This window comes from Cornus florida, unplaced genomic scaffold, assembly GCF_030987335.1.
Source record: "Cornus florida cultivar Cherokee Brave unplaced genomic scaffold, ASM3098733v1 CherokeeBrave_3.0.0_Hap2_Chr11, whole genome shotgun sequence".
NCBI lineage: Eukaryota > Viridiplantae > Streptophyta > Magnoliopsida > Cornales > Cornaceae > Cornus > Cornus florida.
The window spans coordinates 41,935,827-41,959,814 of record NW_026775581.1 but is presented as its reverse complement, the minus strand read 5'-3'; the positions used below and the strand labels follow the sequence as shown (position 1 = coordinate 41,959,814).

Sequence of the window (23,988 nt, the reverse complement as noted above, 5' to 3'; positions counted from 1 at the left end):
TTCTGTCCATTTCTAGCGTAAACCATCTGTTAACACGAAAAGACAGACATCAGTACCCTTTTTATACAAACCATAAGGAATACAATGAATCCTAACTTAAGCTCTATTCAAGAGAACGCTACGCGGAAGACTTAATACGAAAACATCCTAGAGACACTTGAACCTGGAGTGCTCTGATACCAACTGTGATACCCCTCGGATCCGAGACACGGGTTGATCAGGTCCAGGCCCAAACCCAAGGGAATATCAAACAATTAATATTTTATAACGAACACGGAATACAAAATGAATTAAGAAATGAAAGTTTAAAGCTGAAAAGAAAACTAAAAGAAAATCCTTAAATAATTAAATACTTAAATTTGATAAACCAAATATCCATAATTTGAACAACTCGGGAATCCATCTCCAGTGGACCCCTAATAAAAATCTCACACTGAATGAAAGTAAAATGAAAGATAAAATCCAAATCCAAGATCTGGAAAGAAATCCTACATTGTCGGTAGAATGGAAGATCGTCTCTGCACAGCACGAACAAGCTCAAGCCTGGAACTGACGTACACCTGAAAAATAGGAGTGGGTCAGGCCCACGAACAAGTTCTATCCTACTACAATCCAAGCAGAGACTCGATACGCATGTACATACTAAATAGTTCAACAATAACTAATAATCCGTACATAAATATATCCACACTACTGGACTCTCGCTAGGCCATGAAGGGGGTCTCAACCTGGATAGAAGGCATCACACAATACGCACCTGAGTGGGTATGAGTACCTAAACCTAAACAGGGTATACCTCAACCTTCACAGTCAGCTACACATCCAACTGCATATACGCACCCTAACCGTCGACACTGAGACTCAAGCTCATGACACGGTAACATAAAAATATACCTAAACTCCGTTTCTATCCATCCACAAGAAATCCAGTAAGTCACTCGGCGTATTCAACCGTACCGACTTATATATATAAGGAGGATTGTATTTTATAACCCGTGCCCTTACTCCAAAATAGGTAGGACTTAGCAATTTGAGCTAATCCAAACCTAGTATGTCACCGTCGCATACCGGTACATACAATCCAATCCGTCCAATAGTTGATAAAGCATCGTTAATAATAACAACAATATCAACAATTCCATACTAAACATACTAGAATGCATTAGCAACCATTCTTAAAAATACCAATAATTGATTCACATTGAAAATATAAATATCAATGTCAACTACTCCTTACTATGCATATTGAAATAGATAATCAACATGCTTATTTACATTCACAGTTGATAAAATAATGACCATATAAATGTCAATACCAACAGTTCCAAACTAAACATGTTAGAACAGATTAACAAACATGCTTAAGTAAGCCAATTCAGAATCCATAATTTGATCATACAGGGCTTTATTTGTAATTATGACCTATTCCCAGTTTCCATAGAATTAACAGAGCCTAAATAGATATTTTCCCACTCAAATCTATAGCATGCAAAATAAATATAAGTAATCTATTATACTTATAGTTTCCTGTCCAACAACTTGCCGCACTAACCGTTAAATTTAATCATCAACTAATTTTCAGTGAAATATAAATTTTTAGCATAATTTCTATTTCCATGAACATATAATTCGAGTGGACAAGCTCTCACAGAAAATTTCTAATATAATTAAGAAATTAGAAACTCCAAATCCACACAGTCTACAAGACATTCGTAATTAACTCCATGTAATCCTAATGATTAATGCTTTGTGTCCAATTCTATGTTAATCTGGTCTTTGCATATTTACGTTTACCCTAGACCACTCCTAAACCATCCATTACAGTATTCATTCTCCACTAAAACATATTAAAACAATCACTAGGAAGCCTAATCACTGAAAAATTGGAAAAACAACCAACAGAACCAAAAACCCACGAATAAACAACCTGGAGCCAGCTCCAGAATATTGGAGCCGCCTCCAATGGCCCTGGAGCCAGCTCCTAGACCATTGGAGCCGCCTCCAGTCCAAGGAGAGCCGGCTCCAATCCAATAGGAGCCGGCTCTCTCCCTCCTCTTCTTCGTGTTCTCCTCTCCGGTCGCCGTTTTCGCCTCCGATACTTCACAGTATAGGTTTTCAGAGAGTTTAACTTAATCCCAGAAGATTCCAACCCTTAATTCAGTCCTTATTATGCTACTAATATGGATTAAACCAAGAATTAAACAAGAAAGTTCAAAGTTTAAACAGTTTACAATTTTAAAGCAAATTCAGTTTCAGTGAAACTCTGAACATGAAACAGCTAACGTTTTTAGTTTTTTTAAACATGTAATTCATCTTGGAACTATTGAGTATGCAAAGAACACGAGTATAAGGGAGAGAGTAAGGTTAGAACTTGCCTTTGAGATCTTTGTCCAAAAATCTCTACGCCGTCTTCTACGATCTCCGGCGATTCCTCCTACAACTTCCTCTGTTCCTCGTTTTTAATTCCACAGAAGTGTTTTGGTTTTATTATTTTTTTCCTAAGCAGACTTATCTTATATATTTATAGGCAACCAAAACCCTAAGTCCAATTACATCTAAAGTCTGAAACGCGGCCCATAAACACAACCTAGTTTATAAACCCTGTCGGCGCATTACATTAAACCTAAACAGAACTAAAACCCTAACCACACTTTTATACCTAGTCATAAATTAAAACATGTAATTACTAATTCAATTAAAGAAACAATAAAATTCCAAGTTAACGTAAAACAGAAAATAACATACAATTTACAGAAAATTAAAGCCAAATAAATAATTAAAACAATTAACTTAAATAATCACAATTAATGTAAATAAGTCAAATAATTAGTTAAACCAAAGAAAACAAATAAACCAACTAATTAATTCAAATAACGCAAATAAGTCAAGAAAAGCAAATAATTAAAAAGTCAATTAAAACATAATTCAAAACAATTAACGAACCAAAAACAATTAATGAACAGAAAACAATTAAACAAAGTACCGAGACTATCCTTTTGAAAATTAGGGGTATTACACAAGTGGCATTATAAGCTGAGTGCGAAGCACTTGTGAAAATTTGTGAATAAGTTTGTGGCAAGTGACACTATAAGCCGATCGCCAAATACTTGTAAACATTCATTCAAGTTAGTGGCAAGTGGCATTCTATCCGAGCACCAAGCACTTGACCAAATCATTGCAGCTGGCACTATAAGCTGAACGCCAAACACTTGTAAGAATTTCGAAGTAAGAGGAAATGCAAAACGGAATCTAAAAGGTTTTCATTGATAAAAATTCCAAAGGTTACAATAATAGGCGTTTTTGAGCCTTACAAAAGTTAAAATTCAAAAAGCAAAAACAAAAAGTGACTAATCCCTAAGTAGTTCTTTCATCCTCCCGGATTGATCCTGCATCATCTCAAACGTCTTCCACTACCTTATCCCCTTAGAATGGAGAGTCAAGGTGAACAATATCCTTAGGTGTCTGAGCCTAGCTGTCAGAAGAACGGGCCGGTGCAGTTCTAGTTCCCGGATGTGTGGTAGAAGGAGCAAGAGCCTTATTCAAAGGCTAAACGGATAGGACGGGAGGGATGACCCCAGAGGTCACAATCTCCTTACATTCCCTGAAGACGAGCTCGGCTTGATTAAGAGTTGGATCGGTAGAACTGCCGAGCGGGTCAATCTAAAGATCGCGATCGTAGTCGCCCGAACCATCATAGGACCTCTTCTTCCCTTCGAGGCCGGGGGGGGGGGGGGGGGTGGGGGGGAACAGTCTGTGAACCTATCCCTATACCCTTTAGCATATCGAAGGGCTCTGGCCCGGGAGAAACAAGCAAGCATAGCCTTAACCCCACCTTTAACTCTGCACATAATGCCCAAAAGGGCCATACAGTTATCTAAAGATTTCTTCTCTAAGGCAGTCCAAGAGGCCCGCATTGTCTCCAAAGCGTCCTGAAGATTATCCCTCTCCTTCTGAAGGGCAATAAACTTGAGCTCCAACTGCCTCTGTTTAGCGTTAGACTTCTTCAGATCTTGGGATATTATTTTGTATCCATTGGAGAGAGTGTGCACTTTCTGGTTTGCTAACTCGAGATGCCTCTGCAAGGTGACCATCTCGAACAGGGTCTGTATATAAACAAGAGAAATCTATTATGCCCATTGTAAGCAAAATAGTTTTAGAGTGTTTGGAAGCAAAAAGTAAGTTTAAAGACAAAGTTATCTCCATAGCAGAAACTGGAAACCGGGTGTACATATCCTTATGAGTCATCTCCCTCTGCACCTTCATATCCTGAGGAGAACACAAGTGAGAGTAATAGGCCACGGTGGTCGGACCATGTTTGAATATGGTATTGTTCGGAAAAACCACAGAGCCATCTGCCCGGGTGAATTTTAGAGTCCATGGGATCACTGCACAGGGGTTAGTAGATGTCCCTTCTACTCCCCCAGCAGTGCCACCTGAAGGGGGCATCTCTCTCTGAGCACTGGGCTCGGGCTTTCTAGAGGTCCAAACCCTCTAGGCTAAGGGAACATCGTCCAAGTAGGACAGAGCACTTTCTCGATAGGGATCTTTTTCCTTTCCCCCTCTCCCGGTTAGACTCTTGAGTGGTAGAAGGATTAACAGACCCAGAATCTGGGACAGGATGAGCACTGGGATTACCCCTCTTCCTCCCGAATGATGGGATCTGTAGCTCGTCTATACAGAGCCCTAAGAATGAAATGTTGTTAAGAGCTTTTGAAGTAAGTAGCTCAGAAGACGAGGGAATACTATTCCACACCTTCTCTTCCAAAAGACGATTCCTAGCCCTGCAAACACAGTAACTTAAGTCATCATAAGAAATTTTCAGATAGTGGCAAAAGAAAAAGCAGTAGCATAGGAGACAAATTTTATACATATATTGACTCTTATGTTTTTTGTATTTAACATACAGAGGGACAGAGCACTAGCTAAAAGCGGCCGGGATAGGGAAGTTTCTAGAGAATGGAACTTGCCAGGCCCCTCTGACCCCTATGAAGTTGGGGTTCACTTGAAGAGGGGAAATGTTTAATTTGTTAAAGACAAAGGAAAAGAAAGGATGCAGAGGGAATCTAACTACGTTTAAATAGGGGGGGGGGGGGGGGAAAGAGGATCTACCCTTGTAGTAGACCCTCATCGGTTCTCACATTTACATTCATAGGGCAACGCCTAATAAAAACTTCGCTGGGGATCTCATACTTTGCACAGATGGATTCTAAGTCATTGGCCATAATGACAGCAAGAAGAACCCTCAAATTTAAAATAAAAAAAGAAGAAAGAATTTTCTAAGAAATAAAAAGAGATTGAAACTATCCTTCAGGAAATGATTCAACAAGGTCACTATAGAGAGTTGAAGATGAGTAACTTCTAAGAAAGGCTTGCCGGAGATGATTTCCTCGTTGACAGAGAAGAATGGGGAAACAAGGTGCTTGAAGAAGATTTGGAGAAGACATAAAAGAGGCTTGGGGGCATAGACCAAAGGTTTTATCGAAGACCGTCACGTTGACCGAAGCATCACAAGTAATGATAAAGCTTCAGTTTTTAAAACTTAGATCTCTGTGCAAGCTGTCCACCTCACCTCATCATCAAATTGAGCCATCAAATCAATCATGATGGGCCCCTCGTTAATCTCGTTCTCATAAATAAAAGAGAGATTAGGGGGCAGGTGAAAGAGCAAAAAGTGGATCGGGCCATCATTGGGTCGGTCCATCCAGTCCAGAGTATTATTGTGTCATTGGGTAAGTAACAGAGAGAGTTGTTAGGCCCAAGGAGCCATTGGTTTCAGTATTATGAAGGAACCTTCCACTCGCTACGGCCCAAGGATAAGACCCATTGGAAACAAGCCCAAGTTTGAGAGAGGTTTTAGGGCAAATGTAAACTTCTATAAATAGAAGTTAGAGAGAAGGAAAGAGGCAAATTGTGTGAAGTGTGAGAATTTACTTTCCTAATACAGAGTACGATTCCTTACAACTTCAATAAGCAACCAGAAGAGACGGAAGATGCAGATTGGGTAAAGATCAACTTAAAGGCAATGAGTGCAATTTGATTAATATTGACGAATGATATTGTGTATGATGTGATAAAAGAAGATTCAATAGTGGACATATGGAAGAAGTTGTAGAATCTGTATATGGGATAGAATTTTAGCAACAGGTTAGTTTTAAGGCAAGAGTTGTATTCCTTCAAGAGAAAAGATAGGGTAAACCTTCTAGAACATCTTACTGAGTTCAACAAAATTATTTGTGATTTGTCTAACTTTGATGTCAAGTTAAGTGATGAGGATAAAGCAATTATTTTGTTAATGTCGATATGCTCTAGCCATAAGCATTTATTCAATACTTTACTTTATGGGAGAGACACCATCTTGGTGGAACAAGTTAAGAGTGCTTTGTTCTCTAATGAAAAGTTGAATGATGAAGAGAGTCGTGATGCTCAGGCTCAAGTTCTTATTGCTCAATAGAAGAAAAGATTTAGATTTTCAAGAAACCTTGTGCCATTGCCAGAGAAAAGATGTTACAAGTGTGGAAGAAAAGGGCATATTTAGTGGTATTGTCCATAAAGAAAGGAGAGTGCATCCGCTGTCGTTGTTGGGTCTGAAGATACGAAAGAAGAGTGTGATAATGATGAAACATTATCAATCACTAATAATAAGGGAGAAGTTAAGGAATGGATACTTAATTATGCTTGTTTTTTTCATGTGTGTCCTCATAAAGAATGGTTTGCTACCTACAAACCTGTAGGTGGTAAGGTATTTATGGGGAATAATGCCTCTTGCGATATTATGGGAATTGGAACAATTAAAATCGAGATAACGAATGGTTTTGTAAGAACTCTAACGAATGTACGCTATATTCTAAGTGTTAGAAGGAAGTGATCTCTGTAGGAGCATCGGATTCCAAAGGTTACTGGTGTGAAGTGAAGAATGGATTGATGAAGATTAGAAGAAGGCCACGTGTCATGCTCTTGAGAAGGGAGGTCAACAATCTCTATATTTTGTTGGGAAATACTATGCTAGGTGGAGCAATTGCAAAGACGGAATGGAAGCCTATTTCGAGATCCACTAGAATAAATAATCAAGAACAACAAGAAAAGAAAGAAGTCTTGACAATTGCAAGAGCACTAGCCTTTATCCCAAAAACAAGAAGAGTTCAATTTAGTGATGCGAAAGTAGATTCCAAGTTTAATTATTTGAACTTGGAATTTGTAAGAACAGATGAGTATGATGGTACGGCGAAGAACGACGAAAAGAAGAATGATGAATTTGAGAAAATGTGGAGATTGTTAAAGTGTTTCTCAATTCATCATAGTGTTTTATTTAAGGTGGAGAAATAGTTAAGGTCGAGTTATGAAGAGATCCTTGTTCGAGGTAGAGCATGTACGTGTAGTCATATTTTGATAGAATTGGGATGTTTAAAGTTACAAATTTTGGCTTACCTTTGGCTACCGCCAAAATTGAACCGGTTCAAGTGGGGCTGAACCATGCATGTGTAGTTTTCTGTCTTTGGCTACTGCCAAAATTGAACCGGTTCAAATGGGGCTGAACCGGTTCAACTTGGATAGTGAGTTATTGGAAGCTACGAAAAACAGTTTCCTAATTGGTTTTGCTAGCCAAAAAACTTAGGAAAAAGGCGGAAGATTTGGGGAAGAAGTTGTACATCTATTTTAGAGTTGGAGACTAATATGGTAACTCCTTGTAGGCAAGTTAATCCTTGTCCAAAAGGATTTGGGTTTGAAGGCTATAAATATATATGGGTATGAGAGAGAAAATTGAAGAGAGAAAAAGAGAGTTGAGATTGTGAGAGAGAAAATAGTGTGTAATTAAGTTGTTGAAGTAAAGTTAGCTATTCTTCGTTCGTCGTCTAGGCAATTTGCCAAACCACGTGAATCCTATTTTTTGCTTGTGTATGATTTTTTATCTATTATATTTGTCAATTGTGTGTGTGAAATCCTAACAATAATAATAAAAAGGCTCAAGGATCTTATCAAATTGGCATCGATGTCCCTAGAATTGGAGGAAACAGAAAATGGAAGGAGCCATGAATGGAAGAAAGCGTGAGGAAAAAAAAAAAAATAGGAAAGATAAAAGAGAGACATAATCAAAGAAAGTTTAATTGGAGTTACTTTGTCATTTCAAATTTTTTTTTTTTTTTTTTTTTTTTTAAATAATGAATTGAGCGCCATAGTATTTTCTTGGAGCACCAATATCACCACCCTTCCACCTTATTTTTAAAGCATATCAAAATGTCCTCATTTTGATACACTTCCAATACTTTACACTGAAAATACAATACATACAACCATAGTTTTCAATACTTTACATTGAAAATACAGTACATACAACCATAGTTACTTTACACTGAAAATACCATACATACAACCATAGTTTTCAATTGCGTGCCTTGTATAACAAAATTGGGTTCGTATCAGCGAACGTAACAAAATCATTTATCACAAACATAATTTTTAACGTATAATGCCCTGGGATATAATTCTTTACAACATAATTCAATAAAAATAAATTTGTATTGATTCTTATTGAATTTTTGAATATTATTTAATATGAGCAATGACCCATTCATAAATTCTAAGTCCCTATCGTTATTAAAAATGTTTAGTTAGTTTATTTAATGAATAAAAATAGATTTAAGTATGAAATAAATTAATATATATATATAAGAGTAATAAAATACATTTTAAATTTTAAAATAAATTAAAAAAGTATAATGCAAGCAAAAGTACCCTAACATACATATAACATGTATAACACAAAAAGTTACTATTTATGATAGTAAAAAATAAAACAACAAAATAAGAGAAGTGTTCGAGTGCTTCCTACACTCACTTTTTTTTTTTTTTTATTGTAATTAGTGAATTAGTTTTTCTTTTAATATTTTATTTCTTTTCATTACTATTAAATATTATTGAGAAAAATTTAAAAAACTAGACCGTTAAACAAAAATAAAGACAATTTGGCTACTTCCACTTCTATAGCTGATGAGGGACTTCTTATTGTTTTGTTTAAAATGATTTAGACATACAATGTGTTTTCTTAATTTATTACATAATTTATTATTAGAATTAATAAAGGCTTGAAGTCCACACAAGTTTACATAATTTTACTACACAAAAGTTTCTCTCTGCTTGAAGTCCGCTCCTTCGAACTAGTGGATTCCTTATACAGGACTGAAGATTAATAGGAGATTTGAAACTCAAGAATTTAAGATTGTTTATCAAAAATTCAAGATTGATCATAAATTAAAGATCTTTCTCATAGTTGATTATCTTTTACTTGTCTAAATGTGGTATTTGTTCTTATATCGCTTAAAAATTAATTGATTCATAAAAATAATTTAGCCAAATTGTTTGCTCCGGCTTTTAAAATAATTTTCCAACACATTTCATTGTTTTAAATCGTTTTCCAACACATTTCATTGTCGACTTCCACATTTAAACAATTGTGTCCCTTTATAGCTTGAATTTTTAATGGCTAAGACTTTGTTTGTTTGGATGTAAATAATTTTTAATATATATATATATATTTTGGTGTTTGGTTACAAAGAAAAAAAATATTAAAATCTAATGTAAACAACTTACTTATCAATTTTTTGCAAGTTATTTTACACGCCTCGTTCGATGGACTCGATTTCAACCTCCACCTAGACTTTTGCCAAACGAAGCCTATGGAAAGGTCCAATGGGGACATTTGCCCCCATTAATTTTTTTATTTACATTTTTAACTATATTTTTTGTCAAAATTTTAAAAATGTTCCCACTCAATTTGTAAAAATACCCCGCTCCACATTCTTGCCCACGTTGAATATTTTGGATTCAAAAGATAATGGTCTCTCCTTGTCACTCTTTACTGTCCCCACATTCATAGTAATCAGTTCTCTCATGTTCCCACTTTATTTTTATTCCAAAACCGATTCTCTTGTTTCTTCATTGCCTCACATCTATGATAATCTAAAAAGCACGAACACAGTTAAAAAGTCATAGAATTTGGATCTTACACTAACATGTGTTAAACACGGCCTCCTGTCACGTGTCGAACCAGCCACAAAAATTAAATTCTTATATCTATTTTAATTTATTTTTAAAATATTTTTCTTCAATTTTTTTTATTTATTCATCAACGACGGCCCCCTCAAAAAAATTCCTGGTCCGTCACTATGAGAGATCATAAAGTTTACTAATCATGGATGAAGTAATTCTCACATTAGGAAAAAAAAAATTAATAATAATAATAAAATAAAAAATTACAATTACAATTATATATATATATATTTTGGAGATGATGCTCTCCCATAATGGTCCCCCTCCACGGCAAATACCAAAGTGATCTCGCGGTAACTCCATCCACGAGTCTTCAAAATAAGCTCTATTGATCTAGAAGGTAAGGTTGGCACCTTTTAATTTCTTAAGACGATTTTTCCAAAGAATTAAATGGCATCAAGGATGGATTCAGGAATTATTAATGGTATGAGCAAATACTAGTAGTAAATTTTATTTTATTATTATTATTTTATTATTATTATTATTTTTTGAAATGGACTTGAGGCACCTAAACATACACATAAATTCGCCCTTAAATGGCACAAAGTGATGCAAAATCATCTGTTTTTTTCATCCAAGTTGTAATATTCAAATTTCTTTTAAGAAACTTTTGAGGATTTTTCAATTTCTTTTATCCGTTCTGAAAATGCGAATTTTGATTTTTGTCCATTAAATTTATTTATTATTTATTTACTCGTGTTTTTTCATTTTTCACAAAAAGATTTCTCTTTTTTCTAAAATTTAGTTAATAATTTCAGGTTCTAAAGTTGAAGGTCAAGAATTCAAATTGAACTCGAATTGAAGTTCAAGAATTTAAATCCACTCACCGGGGCGGGAATATAAATGTGATAGTTTGTTGCCAAGATTATAAATAAATAAATAAATATTTGGATCACGTAAATACTTGCATATGCTTCTACTCACATCGAACTCGAACCCCTTTTGTTCTGGAGAAAATTCTTTTTAGAAACATTTTAAATTTTCTAGCCAAGAGAATTTTCATCATCTCAATCATTTTCAGCATTATCTTCTTTGATTTGGTGGATTCTAAAGTCAAATTCTAATTTTTATTAGATGGAGGAAAGTTTAACTCAAAAATTTATAGTGATGCCGACCAACTCAATAATTTTAATCAAATCCACACCTTACTCTCTCTATACACCCCAAATAATAATAATTTCAAAATTTTATGCGTGTCAAAGTTATGAATATTCAATAGGTGTTACTAAACTATAGTGTACAATTAAAGCTCTAGAGTTGACATTAATCAATACTAATTTAGTAGATGACTAAGATATGCTAGGTTCATCTATAATGATCCTATCAGCACATTCTCAAGAGGTTATTTGAGAACAAGAACGGTCGTTTTATTTTATAAAACAAAAAAAAATTTGAAAAAAGGTCTTGATTTTTTTTTTTTCTTAAAAGATCAACTCAAATTTTGAACAACCTACTTGAACAATAATTGAGAGCTGCGCAGTGTAGAAGTGGTTAAAAAAATTTTATTTACAAAAAGACCGTGGGACGGAATTAGAAATTTATTTCATTGTGGGACAGAACAAGAAATTTATTTCATTGTGTACTTCGGGGAAAAAATATATATATTGTTCAAATCAAAAGGTAAACTAGGGAAAAAACAAAAAAAAAAAATCATTGCAGAATACTATGCTAATTAAGAAGTATTATAAGAGAGACAAATACTTACAAATATAAGATTAAGAATCAAAATATTGATTGCTAATATCTATTGATATAAAATAGACACATTGAGTTTATAAAATTATAGTAATAAATTTTAATAAGAGAAAAAGGAATAAGAAGAGAAAAATAAAAAGGTTACAGTACGTACATCATGCATAAGTGCAAAAAAAAAACGAATTTGAAATGAAAAACATGTGAGAACTTTGAAGTAAAAAAAATAAGGTTTTGATTGCAAAAGGGGAAAGTAATTTATTTATTTTATTTTATTTTATTTTCTTTTCTGAAAATGCAAATCATATTTTAGAATTGATGAGTTAAGACCTTTTTCGTTAAAGGAACTTGATGAAAAAAAAAAAGAAAAAGAAAAAAAGAAGCAATTTTGAACCATGTACCACAGGTACTTTCAAGAAGAATTCTAGTTCACAAAGTGCTGCAAATGTTAAAAACAATCTCTTACATTCATACTCTTCACTTCATTTTAAAATACCAAAATAATAATAATAATTTCATGGTTCCAAGATCATTTTAAAATACCAAGTCTCGCTGGCCCTATGCAGCTCAAACCATGATTTTACAGCAACATTCTGGTATTTGGTAAAACCAAACAGATTACACTACTGAAACATAACACACAAACTCAAACAGATGGCCATATTCCGATTTCAGAATATCCATCTTCGGTGGCACAAGCTCTAAACATGCCTGTCGTATTAAATGCCATTGTGACTTCTCCGGTGGCAAAACACAGCAACCAAGCCAGCAGTGCCTTTTGGCGCGCACTTTTCTACGACATAAGCTGCTGCCTCCTTGAGAGAGAGCCCCTTGTACTCCATAAGGGCTGCCACATCTCTCGCAACAGTAGAACGTATTATTGCTTCACCTCTGCCCGTGGCAGAGACTGCACACAGACTGTTGGCATATGTGCCCGCGCCAATGATGGGTGTGTCCCCAATCCTTCCAACCATCTTGTTCACAAACCCACCAGTAGATGTTGCGGTAGCTAAATTTCCATGGCTATCAACTGCCACACATCCTACTGTGCCGATTTGGCTATCCCCATCAGCAGCTGGTGTTTCTTTTTCAGCATCTTTTTGGATGGGTTGAGTATAATCTATCTACAAATTGATAAGAGAGTTCTTAGCTATCTCCATTTGAATCGAAATATTCTAAAGGTCGGTCCTTCATGAATTCAAAAAACGGTTCTATGGCATGCACAAAAGTCCTGATTATAAAACTCTTGATGCATCACATACAATCTTCCAAGCAATTAGAAATAACTATGTATAGTTAAAAATCATGCACCAAGCCGTAAGCAGTAAAGCAAAGGTCTATATTTTGTCATAGTAATATAAAAGTTACCAGAACATGTATGAAGGGGGGAAAAAAAAAAAAAGAAGAGGGAATCTCGAATTAAACATGTCTAGTCACAGCAAACTGCAATCGAGAGACATGATAAAAAAAGTTCTAAAAATACTACATACAGCAACTCAAAAATAGTTCTCGCTCTGAAATCATGTCAGAGGAGAAATATTCAAAATTAAGGTTACTTTCACAGAAGCACCTGTTTCATTATTTTCATTTAATGCTACTTCCACAAAATTACCTGTTTATTAATATTCACATATGAAAAGCGGCACGTCTAATATGTTGCTTGGTAAAATTAAAAGATGTCAATGAAGAGTTATCAAATACTACATGACAGCAGATAACAAATGGATTTGGATCCTCTCCCGCCAAATATCTCTCCTGAAATCCGCAGACCTCAATCCTGTGGTCCAGATTCAGCCATGTCATCATCTGGTCAAAGTCCATGTTGGGAATTTTGTTACAACTGAATTTGTAGGTGGTAGCCTTTGACCAAATGATGTCGTGACTGAATTTGTACCACATGATTGAGGTCTGCAGAATTTAGGAGAGAGATTTGGCTGGAAAGGATCCTTGTCCGTTAATAAACAACTATAAAATCTCAAGAGTTCATACAAGTCGAGCTTGAGTGAACCAAATAGAATAAGAAAGTCTTAATTAAGCCGAGCTCAGGCTTCAAGGCTTGATTAACAGCTGTACTTACAAGTGCTGTGTGTTATCCTAATAGAATGATTTTTTAACCCTTATTAGTGCATAATAATATGGGCTTAAATTAGGGAATTGACCCAACAGATCAAATCTGATTACACCCATTCTTCTGGAACAAAACAACAAAAATTCAATAATTTTCAGTCACTAGATTTGAAGGGAGGGAAGGTACATGATACTTTCAGTAGCAAGCAAGGAGAAAATGTAATTTTTTAAATGTTATGTGAGGTCTCCATAATTTCAAAAGGCTCTGGCAAGGCAAGTGCAATTCATCCTATTTATGGAATTTTTTTTTATTATTTTTTTTTTTTGGCAATTCATCCTTCTTCCATACTAGAATACTATTTCTTAATCATAACGGCAAAATACACCAAAGGTACATGATCCACCTCGGCACAAAACACTGCGTAACAAATTATATACAACTCCAGCAACTAGTTTCAGGAACAGCTCAAGTGGGAACTAGAAGTAAAACAAAACTTGTCTATAAAATTTTTTTCTTGAAAAAATAAAAAATAAAAAAAAATTAAAAATAACCCTGAAGAAGCTACTGCTAGCAATTAACATGTGATGATTGAGGAAACAAGTCAAATTTTGTTCAGTTATGGTATAAAGGTCAAAGTTAAATGGGAAGAGATGTAATAAGCATACCTGAACCCTGTCGGCTTCTTTTGCTTGTTTTAGCCTCTCAATATTTTCTGGAGTAATAAAATGATGTGTATCTGTAGTTTCAACCCCCTAATGCATACAATCAGACAGAATACAACAAAAATGTTAACAATAGAAACATATTTAAAGATATCCGGTCACCAAATATAAAAAAATTTAAGAACTGAAAAGACAGAGATATAGAGAATAATGTAGAATATAAAAATTAACTTTGTCAAGCAACTCCAACAGCCTTTTTCTTAGCTTTCTTGCTACCAAATACCTTCCATCCTGTCCCATCCAGAAAGCCTTCAATTGTCCTACCACTCACTTAAACCCCAAACCTACAGACTTTTCACAATTGAAGTCCATCAAATCATCAACCATAGGTAATACTATTAAAGACAAGCACTACCCAGTAGGAGTATCAAAGCTCATAGGAGAGTGCACCTGCACTCCTCACTAATCCATGTGAAGGTTGAAGGGTTCGAGCCAATCCTAGCATGTTGGCTCAAATTATAAGGGTGTCAATCTGAAATGTTGACCTTAGGTACTCATCTATGCAGCATAGACACGGGATACTACAATGATAGGGAAAAAACTTGAAAAAGTAGGACAAGACCAGGGGGATGACAATTTGCAAGTCTTTTTGATATATATTCCAGTATTATTTGCACAAAGAAGTACCTTTGATCAAGTTATCCAAGTTCCCTATATTAACAATCATAATTGGAGAGCTGAATAAGCAATACCGACATAATTATGTAATGCATTACTGCAACTACTATCTACCGCTGCACAACTTCTCTCTTACAATATAAGTTACTTAAAACTAAATTAAGGGAAAAAAGAAAGAAAAAAGGAAACGGAAATTGGAAATTGGAAATAATAAAAGGCAAGCACCACATGTTTCCAATAGCAGTGGAGAAAGTTGTTTGACAGGAACACAGCTCCTCTTAGGAAGTGTTCATGCGTCACAGGTTCCTGTATTCCCAACCTATGACCAAATGCGGGTGTATATGGAGCAAAATCAAGTCAAATTAGTTGGTCATTAGGTTACAGAGACTAGGATGAGTGCCTAGCACTAGCATACATCAAAGAGGCCAAAATAAATAAATTAAGTAGATAATAACAGCTTTCATATTGTTAATGGCAAATTTAATCAGCTTCTAGTTTCAAAACTGTAAGATGGTTTATTTTTGTATTTATTTGTGGCTAAATGGTAGTTAAAATACAATACATATAGAAGGCACTGTTTTAGCAGCTGGATTGGTAACAACAGGTGGATAAATCAGGTACCAGTTATAAAGTTAATTGAAAGTACAAAAATTTAGGAACAATCAGGAAGCCACTAGGTAGAAAAAAAGCATGTTATTAATATAACATGAAGTTGGGTTACAAAAAATTAAGGCATGTTATTAATATCTGATGTACATGTGTAAGATGGACGCACATATATATGTATCTTAATACGAGAAAGTCTAACATGTATCTTGATACGATAAACTCTTCAACACAACAGTGATACCATGTCAGCAAATAAATAAATAAATAAATCTTGTCATGTATCACCAACCAAATGTCAACAAATAAATAAATTAATATCATTTTGCTAACATGGTATCACCAACCAAATAAATCTTGTCATGTGAGCATATGGGGTCCAACCGTCCACCTAATACAAGTATGTGAGTACATGACATTTAATTATGCGTGAATTTCTTTTTAGTAATTGTACACAAATTGCTAATCCCACATAATAAAATCAGGTTGCATAAATTTAATCAAAATTCTCATAAAAATCAGGACCCGCTAAAAATTTGTCCAACTTTTGAGCCAATGAAACCTTGAACAAGGACATAAAGGTCCCTAAATAAGGAGATTATAGGGAATTAGTGAAACATCTTTTTCTAATAATCAAACAGTCTCCTTTGAAATAAAAGAACGTCTAATAAATTATAGACTAGCTAGAAAAATCTTGTAACGCCCCGAACCCGAAGGCCCGAACCGTTAGCCGGGTCCTTGCTCGAACCCAAGATTACCTAGGTCCATCACGACGTTTCTATAGTCAACACACCTTTACAACGCTTGAATAACAACTTCAGTACGTCCCATCACCTAATCCGTCATTTAATCAATCAAACGCTGGAGAAAGAAGGAAGCATAATCAAGCTGCTTCATTTCGGTCGACCGAAGTGAAGCTTCGGTCGTCTGAAATGGAGATCCCGAGAGCAACCAAAGAGGAGGAGAAAGCTTAACCAAAAAGCTTCATTTCAGTCGACCGAAGTGGAGGTCCTGAGAGCAATCAATCCTGTTTCGGTCGACCGATGCACCATTTCGGTCGACCGAAATGGCTATGCCGAGTCTGGATCCATAAATCAACTTGCTGAACCATGAAAATGGAAGGGAAACTGGAAATGAAACTTATCAATGGTTTAAACTGGAAATGAAACTTATCAATAGTTTAAACTCGAAATGGATCATCAACCCAAAGTTATTCTACGATCAAAGACGAGGGAACCAACCCGCAATCACATTAAAACATCCTTTGAGAAACAAATCCATGAATTTAATACATAGGCTTTACATCATGGTCATTATACATCGAAATGAATTCTAGATTCAGGTTTCATCATTTACATGCCAAAATAAACTTGATACATTTTAGAACATGTACTTTACTTGATATATTCAAGTTCTACAAAAAATACATCCAATAGATTTTCCAAGTTCCTTCATTTCAGTGGTGGATTTTCATCCGCCGTTTCTTTGCCGTAACCTGAAAAATATAATAATATAGTGGGGTGAGCAATTTGCTCAGTAGGTGACGCCTAAGACGCACCTCATGAGACCCCGTGAATCCAAAACAAAGAATAGGCCAATAGGAGTTGGGGTTATACCAAATAGGGAGAATACAACATGGTTATCCTTCTCAACACAAATAATAAGATGCAATGGAGATGCAATGCATGCCGATGTTGCTCCCCATTTTTTTCACAATCAGAATCATCACTTTCAAACTGTTAATGTAACCCCCTTTGATGACTCCGTAGCGCCGAGAGAAGGATTGGCTAATGTCCCTGACCTTTAGTGACTCCGCAACGTCATTATGGGGCCCAGATAGCTTAACCATGCTAGGGCAATCTCCTTAGTTCCCTCTAGGTTACATTAACCTACCGGCCCGTTGGTAACTTCGCAGCGACCGGGTTTCCCAAAACACTTCCATCAAAATATTCTTTCCCAAAACTCTCTATTTTCATTTCAAAAACAATTTCTTCCCTTCATGCAACCCAATGGTGTACATGCATGTCTCATAATCTCAATTCTATGAAAATGAGGAATTTGACATAACACAAGTAAACATGATCTCATACTTTTAATATTTAAACAATAATGGATTATCACTAAATACAATAGGACATGCTTTCATACACCATTCATAGCATGTGAACAATACAATAAGCATAGAACTCATTATATAAGCATGCTTCTCATATAGCACAATCAAGACAAATCTTCACGTATTCACATATATACAATCAAGACATTTTAAGCTACAATTAACACCAACAAGCATGCTATAACACAATTCAAGTAGAATAACTCACAAAGGTGCATGAATAATGTGAATTAGGAAGCCCCTACCTCAAAATGAGCAAAACCCTTGAAATGGGTCAAGGAATTCGAAAATTAAGGAGGGCACCAAATCTGGAATTGCTGGTATGGATGTGTAGAGCTTCTCGTGGGCTTCGTTTTGCCTCAAACAGCACCCAAATCCGCCAAGTAACGAAGAAGAAATCAAGCTTCAAAGATTGGCTTGAAAAGAAAAGAAAATGAAATGGAATATTGAGAGGGAGAGAGAGATACCGGGAGAGAGAAAATGGCAAGTAAATGTGGTCTTTAGACCACTTATGTACATGGGTGGTGGGTCCCGCCACTTCCACCTTTGACTTTTCCTTTTCCTTTAGTTTTAATACACACCACATAAATACAAGTGTACCACTAATTAAGTGTTACACAATCATATAAATTAAAATGCATCAATTGCAAATGGACCCAACCACAATCCTGCGCGTAACATATGAAAAGATCGAAATGCCCTTGCATCAATGAAATTCTGAAAAATTGAAAAATGGAGAGAATTGGAAACGTTACAAATCTTTCATGATAAAAGTACTACATTTTATATTTGGGGAGCAAGAGAGAGAAAGAGAGAGAGAGAGAGAGAGAGGGAAAGATGGAGAAAGAGAGAGAGGGAAAGAGAGGATCAATAAGAACTCAGAATTCAAAGAGATAAGAAAAGAAAACAAAAGAAAGAAAAATGATACTTGGTTACAGTAACATTTTAAGGTCATACAGTGGCGGAACGTTGAACAAGACCAATAATGAGGAGATAAAACAGAGCTACAAATTTAAAATTGTGTACCAATTGCTTGCTTGGCCCAAATCCACAAATAAAAGCTACAAATTTAAAATTGTAAAAGATAAGATTTCTCACCAGAACTTATCAAATGTTCTCTTGAATAATAAAACTACAACAATACAAATAAATACAGGGTGCATATACAGTAAGTTAGAGTCGATCCCAAAAAATTTAGATGATGCTTCCTGAGTTGATTTTGTTCACATAAATAAATAAAAAAGGCTATTAAAAAGCACAGCAAAATTTTCAGTAACATAAACGATAAACGTAAGTATTAAAAGAAAATAGGGAAATGCAATACACGAATAGATGGGCCCTTGCACAAAGGCATCATGTAAGCAAGAACAACAAAGTGACTGAATAAAATCTGCACTAACCTGTTCCCTTGCAAATGCCTCTGCGCCATCAAATGCAAGATATATATGAGGTGTTTTCTCCATAACCAGCCTAGCTAGAGATATGGCATTAACAACAGTGGTGAGACCAGAAACAGCTCCACATTTCTTTGTATTACCATCCATGATGCAAGCCTCCATTTCAACAGTGCCTGCGCTGGTTAGGACAGATCCTTTACCAGCATTGAAGTTCGGATGGTTTTCCAGTTCACGTACCTGCATAATCCGGATTCAGTAAGCAATTCATTGAAGACAAACAAGGAACAATCACACTAAACAACCCCCCACACCCTCCCCCACGCGTGCCCCACGGGCGGCAAAAGGTCACTGTTTGTGTACAAGGTAATTAGTATCCATCACGGGGCAGGAGTACGAGCAACCCAATTGCATTGACACACTTTGAAATGGTCAAGTTAGAGAGCATGCCCCGGTGAAGGAAGAAATATATCTTTAAGAAGATTTTGCATGATAAATTTACATTTTCCCGAATCAATTCTTGGTGTACTATTGCTTTAACCGTTCTTCCATTGTTGTACATTGTCATAACAACCCTGTTAGGAAAAGCTATAACCCATAGCCCATGGTGCAGAGACTATGATATCATCATTACATTTACATACTCTCCAACAGAAACAAACAATTAGAAGAACAGCTACATTGTATGCTCAGTCACACGCTAGGGACCACTGCTCAGCAGCATCACTCATTATATCTCCTTTTGGGGTTAGAAGCAAAGCCTTAGCCCTTCGTTCGTTTATGTGTTGATTATTTCACTAAAGTTCTTAATTGTACAAGCTATTACTACTTCTCAGAAGCTGATAATTTCTGCGTAAAGAAGAAAAGAGGAGAAAAACCACAAAACCTATGACCAAATGATTGAAGCAGCTATTATTCTTTTTAGTTATGCTTCTTTCTTTTTCGTTTATACCATTTCAGCACCATTTCTGCGACATTTGCAAGAGGCACAGATTTTAAGAATCAAATTCTTTTTAGGGTTAATTATAATAACATCATTGAGGTTTGCCTTATTGATAGCCATATACAACTTAGCCCTTTTTTAGACAAAGACACCTTCTTAAGTTTAATAAAGTTAATAAAGACACCCCCTTAAGTTTAATAAAGTTAACAAAGACACTCCCTAAGGTTTACCATATTGACAGCCATATACAACTTAGCCCTTTTTTAGACAAAGACACCCCCTTAAGTTTAATAAAGTTAACAAAGACACCCACTTAAGTTTAATAAAGTTAACAAAGACACCCCAATGGTCCTTGCACAAGGTGAATTGACATTACTGTCCTTTGACACATTCTATTACCAATTTATCTAATACAATTATTTTTTTATTAACCAAAATGTCCTATCACTACCCCCAATCTCCACCACCATCACGCCACTACCTTCACCCCACTGTCACAGGGTCGACCATCACCTACAAGAAAACAGACAACTTCCCCCACCATCACCCAGAATCACAACCACGACCCATCATTGGCAGCTCCACCACCATCACCCCCCACAATTACCTACAAGAAAATAGACAACCTCCCCACCATCACCCACGATCCCATAATCACAACCACCACCCATCATTGCCATCTCCACCGCCGTCCACCCCTTCTTTATCACTATCCACTCACCATCGTAACCTCCACCCCATAACCACCACCCACTGTAAACCACTGTACACAACATTCACCATCTACAACCAAGAAAAAACCCTAACCCAATCTCACCAAATCCAATCCAAAAAATTGTAAGACCCAATCGCAAAACCCAATCCAATAACAGTGGCTGAGAGTGTCCAAAAATTTCGCCGCTTCAAATCACCATCCGATGACAACACAACACAACAGATCCAACCCAATTTCGCCCGATCTGAAGCGTTACACCCCAAAACAACATCGTCGGCCTCAAGGTAACCTCCATCACCTTTGCTAATGACTTCACCGACCAAGCTAGTTATCACCGCTGATGATGGCCCGAGCAAGTTGTTGGACCACACACTCAAAGCTTCGATGTCATTCGAACGATGCGTCGTCGACGGCAACTTGAGCTTGGACCTGGTGATGAGCTTGCATGTAGTGGTGGCGATTTTATGTAGTTGGTGAGGTTTGAGGAGCCGATTCCGGTGTTGTAGAGGGTGATTAAGGTTCTAGATGTGCCAATTTTGTTTAGGTATCGACCTATTTTAGCATGGTGGTGGTTGTGGCAGGGAGCGGTGGCCGTCGTGGTTGGGGTAGTGGTGTTCGGAGGTTGAGATGAGAGGGAGAACAAACAGAGGGAAGAAGGGAGGAGAGAAAACATGACGGCGGCTGTTGTTGGGGAGAGGCGGCAACGGCGGATCAAGATGGCGACAGTGGATGTGGATGAGGCGATGGCAGAGGTGGAGGAAGGAGGCGGTGAGATATAATAGCCATATACAACTTATATAATTTATATATGATGGTGCTGATGTAATTGTGTGTATATATATAAGGGCAATTTTGACTTTTCATAAGTCATAATATTTTATCCAAAAAATAAATTAAACACTGAGAGGCAATCTCATCTTTTCAAACATTTTAAGGGCTTGCTTGGATCAAAATTCTCACAGGGTGTCTTTGTCCAAAAAATGACTATTGTATATGACTGTCAATATAACAAATCTCAGGAGGTGTCGTTGTAATTAAACCCTCTTTTTAATAGATAATCCTTTAAACAAAAGAATATAATACAGAACAAGCATGTAATGACCTATCCCATCTAATATTTTAAATTGAGATTTCATATAATTGAATATGATAATAGTGGTTCATAATTTATTCAAAGTTAACACTCAACCACGGCAATTCTTTATTTGGGATTTTGGTATTTTAGATAAATCCTTTACATTGATTAAAGTGAAGAAAAATTATTTTCAAGTTTCCTTTGATGTGGATATTTTTAAATCTATAGTGGCATATATATGTATATATATACACACGCGCGCGCAATTTAGAGGCTTGCTTTGAATTGGGTTTTACATTAGATATGGGATAAAGGATTGGAATAAGAATTCCTTTTTGTCGGTGAAACCCATGCATGGAAAGAATTGGATTATTTCTATGTAGAAGTGAATAGAAGCGAGGAAATTAAAACAGAAATTAACATTTAATAATATATATAATATATGTCATTCATCAAATTTATACACACAAATACAAAATATGTCTTAGTATTAAAAAGAAATCAACACTGATATGATCAATCGAAGCCTTTAGACTATAGAAAACTGTTATTATAGACCCATAAGGGTTTAGAATCTATAGCAACAAATTTAAACAACCAAAAAAAAAAAAAAAGATTTAAATTATGGGCAAGGAAGCTCAAACATTGTTAATTTGTTATTTTATTTGAGTCAGGCAAATGATATGGCATCATCAGCCAGCAAGTGGTGATATAAGTGTAAGAACCATAAATTTCAGTATTATATGTATATATATATATATATATATACCACAAGTTCTACAACATCCAAAGCAGACTGTTTGGCTTTGAGACCAGCGACGCCGATCTGCAGACAATGGCGGAGGGCCGATTCTCGTGGCTCCCGGCGTTCCGGAGGTAGAGTCAGTGGTATGTCGCCGGCGCCACCCTGCAAGGCAATTGCCCACCCCATTCCTACTCTCTCACTCCACTGGAAAGTGGGAATTGATCCCCTCTTTATCGCGCGCACACTCTCTCCTAGTTGTTGGCTTCGTCAATTCGAGTCACTTTGCTCAGGTGAGATTCCCTTCTTGTTGGCTCGTAGTAGTTGTCACGAGGAATATGTCCTTTTCCCGCATTTCACGGGTGCAATTTGTTGGGGTATTATGCTAATTTAAAGGGAATTCGAAGAAAGAAAAAAGTTTTTTTTTTTTTTTTTTTTCAAGGGAAGATGTCATGTACTTCTTACTTTATTATTATTATTATAATTATTATTATTTATTTATTTATTTTTCTTTTAGGATATTGATATTAGCATCAGTACTCTAGCTTCCAATACTATTATTTTTAACAAGTTTGAACTTTTACTATTTTTTTCCTCCCTATTAGTAAATCCGAATTCTTCTTTTAACTCTCTATCTTTGCAAAACTTATTAAAAATTTAAATGCAAAATCAACTTTATTGTTATTCGTATATACTTTTTCGATGGTCATGCAATAAAAAGGCTCAAGAGTCTTATCAAATTGGCGTCGATGTCTGTAAAATTGGAGGAAAGAGAAAAAGGAAGGCGCCATGAAAGGAATAAAGGTCAGGGGAAAATAAAAAAAGAAAGGATAAAAATAGATACGCAATTAAAGAAAGTTTAATTAGAATTATTTTGTCATTTCAATTTAAAAATTATAATGAACTCAATGTTATAATATTTTCTTAGAGCGCCAATATTAAACTTTTAAAGCATATCAAAATGTCCTTATTTTTGATGCACTTCCAATACTTTACATTGAAAATACAGTACATACAACCAAAATAAATAGTTTTATTTAAAATGACAAAACTAGACCGTTAAAAAAATAAATAAATAAAGACAATTTGGCTACTTCCACTTCTATAGCTGATGAGGGACTTCTTATTGTTTGTAATAATTTAGATATACAATGTGTTTTCTTAATTTATTATTAGAATTAATAAAGGCTTATCGTTGTATATTTTTCTTTCAACTCCCTCCTTGTGAATTTTTTTATTGGTTCCAATAGTTA

At 35.6% G+C, this 23,988-nt stretch overlaps 1 protein-coding gene across 1 annotated transcript; it reads right to left on the bottom strand.

Annotated features, from left to right (window-relative positions):
- Positions 1–11,993: 11,993 nt before the first annotated feature.
- Positions 11,994–23,107, bottom strand: LOC132285034 (isoaspartyl peptidase/L-asparaginase 1). The gene is given in 5 exon segments (XM_059787190.1): positions 11,994–12,487; positions 12,489–12,860; positions 14,470–14,556; positions 19,267–19,500; positions 22,763–23,107. Coding segments are annotated over 5 exon segments (960 nt in total). The 5' UTR covers positions 22,925–23,107; the 3' UTR covers positions 11,994–12,382.
- Positions 23,108–23,988: the final 881 nt, after the last annotated feature.